Genomic DNA, 4,706 nt, shown 5'->3' with positions numbered 1-4,706 from the left:
TTTTTCTTAAAGGCATCAATGAACCAACTACCTGTGAGACATCTAAAATAAGGACCCCATGGGTAAGTGAGTCCAGAAGCAAATTTTGCTGTGAGTACTGGCTAATCAACAATTTTTGTTTTAACAGGGGGTGGGGTGGGTGGAAAGAAATCAAACTCCAGTGTCCACACCAGGCAGGGGTCCTAGGAGGACCCCCCCCCCAATAAGCTGGGACCCCACTGAGTCATGCTCTCAGGGCGAAGATGAACACAAGTGGAGGAGTGTAGATTCTCGGCATGGTTTGCTCTGAATCACTCAGGGAATCTCAAGCCTTTGATCTGCCTTCAGGGAGTCCCAGGCCAAGGCCCAGAGACTTAAATGGAAATCTTCTAGAGAAAGATCTTCACCCTACACCTCAAATTAGTTCTACAAATAATGTTCCAATGCGACGACCGTGACATGGTCAAAGATGACCGAGTCCGCAAGGAACCAAAGGGCACAGAGAACAGGCTGGGATACCAGGATCTCCACTACTCCAATGACCAGACAGTGAAGCAACTGTGCTTAAAGTGTTCCAACAATGAAGGTGAACAGGAGGAATGACAGGTAACAGGAAATTAAAAGAAGTAAAGCCAGTGTGAAAAAGAACAAACATACAACTTCCAGAAGCAGGGGGTGAGGGGGGGGGGGGTGTAATTAAAATACCAAAATTAAAAACCCACTGAACATGATTAACATGGCTAAAAAAAAAAAAAAGGTGGGGGGTGCCTGGGTGGCTTAGTCGGTTAAGCATCTGACTTCGGCTCAGGTCATGATCTCGTGGTTTCTGAGTTCGAGCCCCGCGTCGGGCTCTGTGCTGACAGCTCAGAGCCCAGAGCCTGCTTCGGATTCCGTGTCTCCCTCTCTCTCTGCCCTCCACCGCTCACGCGGTCTCTAACATAAATAAACATTAAAAAAAAAAAAAAAAAAGCGTCACCAAACTAGGAGACTGGTCCAAAACAGAGCAAAAATAGCAAAATAATTTTCTCTCGTTCTACCGATAGCACTAAAAGCCTACAGACCCAAACTGACGGCTATCTGTTAGCCTCACGCAATCATCAAAGCTGTCCACAAGAAAGTTCTTAACACGCTCGATTTTGGTTTTCTTTCAGCTCCTCCTGCCGCTACACAGGCCCCTACCGAGCTGACTCACCCCGCTCAAGGGAAACCAAAAATGATCAACAAACACAAGATATTTACATCATACCTCAATATACTTCATTCACACCACCATGAAGTGATCTCGGAGGAAAGCGGGAACAAGGCACCTAAAAGCACGAGCCCTGGAAACCGCGGAAGGTCAGACAGGAACGGAACCCGCTCTCCTTGGGCCACGATCACGCCTGCGAGGAAGCCCACCTGGTGTTTCAAGGTCGACTCACCTTCTTCTTCTGACTAGGAGTGCGCACTCCTTTGGCTTCGCCCTGACAGCTGACAAACGAGGAAAAGATGGGAAGCGAAGCGGACCTCTCGGTTTTCACATACAGGAGCTTCACGCTCTCCCACTTCTGCAACAGAGACAAGAACGACACTGTCGGTCCACGTCCCGTTTCTCCTGCGCGAACCACCGACTGGTGCACCTGTTAAGACCGCACGCACCTCTGGCAGCTTCTGGGAAAGCCTCTTCGTGACCGCGATGATGTTATCAATGATGTGCTGGACCTCCATTCCCGTGTGACCAACGCGGATGGTACTGAAATGTAACACGGCAGCAGACAAGAAGGTTTTTAAGAATAAGTTGTTTAAGCAATAATAATGATTTGTTTCTCGGGGAGCCTCGGTTAAGTGTCTGACTTGGACTCAGGTCATGATCTCACAGTCCTTGAGTTCGGGCCCCGTGTCAGGCTCTGTGCCGACAGCTCAGTGCCTGGAGCCTGCTTCGGATTCCTCCCCGCCCCCCCTCCCCCCCCGTCCCTCCCTGCTTGTGTGCGCTCTCTCTCTCACTCTCTCAATAATAAATGAACATTAGAAAAATATATGAAAAAATTTTTTTGTTTTTCAAAATGCAGCACAGGCAGGTATGTGAGAAATCTAAATACACAATCCTAAAAGGAAACGTAAGGTAGAAACATAATCTTTAGGGTTTCAACAGATTTTAGATTCTCTCTCTTGCTCTCTCTCTGCCCCGCCCCATGCTTGTGCGCACACGGGCATGCTCTCAAAATGAATAAACAAATGTTTATTTAAGGTCACCTGGGTGCCTCAGTCGGTTAAGCGTCTGACTTTTGGCTTGGGCTCAGGTCATGGTGAGCTCGAGCCCCATGCCAGGCTCTGCACTGACAGTGCAGAGGCTGCTTGGGATTCTCTCTCCCCCTGTCTGACCCTTCCTGGCTTGTGTGCATGGGCGCTCGCTCACTCTCTCTCAAAAACTAAATACTTCTAAAAATAAAAATAAATAAACATTTTTAAAAGGCCGGGGGGGGGGGGCGTGCCTGGGTGGCTCAGTCAGTTAAGCCTCTGACTCTGGATTTCAGTTCATGAGCACACGGTTCAGGAGTTTGAGCTCGGTGTCGGGCTCTGTGCTGAGCTCTGAGCTCTGTGCTGTCAGTGCGAGGCCTGCTTGTGATTCTCTCTCTATACATATTCTGTATACCCTCAGTCCTATATAGAGAACACTGATAGAGACCATTTACATCACTGTGGAAAGCTCTAAGGGGCAGCTGCTTCCAGGGAATGACATGCTTGGTAGGGATGGACTTTAGTTTTAATATAAAGATCTGGTTTTCATTCACACGATCTCGTAAGAGACAGCTTACAAAATTATTACCGAATGAACAGGAGACTAAACAGGCACACACGAGCACCTTTTCCCTACCTGCAAGAACCACTTTTTGAGATGTTCAAGACAGTCCCGCCTATACAGGTGTTGATCTCCTTGGATAAATTCTTGGCCAGAAGGTTTACAGGAACGGGAACCCTGTAACGACACGCAGGCGCTTGGAGCACAGTGCACGCGCACGGGTGACGTCCACGGGGCTCAGACGCAGCCACTGCGAAGCAACCTACTTCTTTCTGTGATAGAAGTGTCTCCCCAGGTGCGACGGCAGGAGCCGCCGGATTCTCGCATCAGTGAGGAAGAAGTCAAAGCTGCCCAGCAGGCGAAGCTTGGCTTCATAGGGTTTGTATTCCGTCTTTAAAGTTCGCAGAGGGATGATCTAGAAACATAAGAGGAAAAACCCCAAAAGTTAAGGACTTGACCAAGAAGGAGAAACACTCAAGCGGTAACTTGGGTCTGGATCTTAAACCGTCATAGAGCCACACAGTTCAGTCAACCTGCGGCGAGAACCCGCGATGTGCCAGGAGGTGGGCTCACCGACGGAGGCACAAACGGGCTGGGACCCACATCAAGAAAGGACACCGGTGACTACAAGCCACGAAAGTGACCTAACGGAGAAGTCTTTTGTGAAGTCTTCAAGATAATAAAGGTACTGCTGTACCTGTGAGCTCTGGGGTCAAGAAACCTCAACAGCTCATCCATCACAGAGAAGATGAAGCCGTCCTACCAAAGCCAGCGAGAACCGAAAAGAAAAAATTAAATTAAAACTTAAATTCCCAGGGGCACCTGACCGGCTCAGTCAGTGAAGCGGGCAACTCCTGATCTCGGGGTTATAGGTTCAAGCCCCACGTTGGGTACAGAGATTGCTGAAGAACAAAATCCTTAAAAACTAAGAAAAACAAAAACTAAAATCCCTAGGAAAGAAATACTAGATTATAAGGTAGTGCAGGAATATGTGATTTAATCAGACCTTTTCATTGCCCTGAAAATATTAACCACTCCTGACCTGAGAAATGGTTTTAATTCCATGTTTGTTCAAAAGCTTCTTGTAAAACCGTTCTGTCTTTTCAGGAGTTAAATTGGGTTCATCCTTGGTAAGTAAACAAATATCTGTTAAATCTGATCGAATACCATGAGGCAAGGACCTGCAAAATACATGAGAAGGAAGTGAGGGATAAAGCATTATAACAGACAAAATATACGTTTCTACTCCACAGAATATACAATAAATTCAGTCACTTCAACAAACTTCATTCATGCTAAGCAAATACTCTACCAAGAACATTTAAAAATACATCTAGTTTTCAGCAGTCTTGACAGATTTAAGATTCAAGTAAATGATCACAAATACCCAGCATCCAAAATATCAATTAGTATTTGAGATATAACCAGACTTAACAAATAATCAAAGATACCCAAGACAGCGCACACGCAGCTATCATTTTATACGATGCTACAAATGCATGTGTTCTAAAATGTGAACAACCTGGTTTCATGAGGATAGTTCTGCTTCAGAACTTTACCCTGCAGAAAACCCTGGATTCCACAAACAACATAACCCTTAAGAGCTGAGCAGAAGGGGCGCCTGGGTGGCTCAGTCGGTTGAGCAACTGACTTTTGATCTCAGCTCAGGTCCTGATCTCATGATTCGTGAGACTGAGCCCCTTGTCGACCTCAGCACGGGAGCCTGCTTGGGATTCTCTCTCCCTCTCTGCCCTTCCCCTGAAATAAACTTAAAAAAAAAAAAAAAAAAAAAAGGCTGAACAAACCAACAAGGACCAGAAAACTTATGTTTTTTTTTGACAGGAGACAAAAGGACCCCACAGAGGCAGGGGTGCCAGAGAGAACACAGGACATGTTATATACATATATATTTTTTTTTTTAATTTTTTTTTTCAACGTTTATTTATTT

General features: G+C 46.2%; 1 protein-coding gene across 1 annotated transcript in view; it reads right to left on the bottom strand.

Moving 5' to 3' along the window:
* Nucleotides 1-4,706, bottom strand: part of RSL1D1 (ribosomal L1 domain containing 1) — an 18,228-nt gene that overhangs the window by 11,827 nt on the left and 1,695 nt on the right. Inside the window, exons 3-7 of the mRNA XM_040459628.1 lie at nucleotides 3,801-3,939; nucleotides 3,025-3,173; nucleotides 2,834-2,935; nucleotides 1,618-1,711; nucleotides 1,397-1,526 (exon numbers count right to left, since the gene is read on the bottom strand). Of these exons, the coding sequence (XP_040315562.1) occupies nucleotides 1,397-1,526; nucleotides 1,618-1,711; nucleotides 2,834-2,935; nucleotides 3,025-3,173; nucleotides 3,801-3,939 (614 nt within the window). The remainder of the gene's footprint in view (nucleotides 1-1,396; nucleotides 1,527-1,617; nucleotides 1,712-2,833; nucleotides 2,936-3,024; nucleotides 3,174-3,800; nucleotides 3,940-4,706) is intronic.

Source organism: Herpailurus yagouaroundi, unplaced genomic scaffold (assembly GCF_014898765.1).
Source record: "Herpailurus yagouaroundi ecotype Mexico unplaced genomic scaffold, PumYag 222, whole genome shotgun sequence".
Lineage (NCBI taxonomy): Eukaryota > Metazoa > Chordata > Mammalia > Carnivora > Felidae > Herpailurus > Herpailurus yagouaroundi.
The sequence above is the reverse complement of the archived record's forward strand: the minus strand, read 5'-3'. Positions and strand labels throughout refer to the sequence as shown.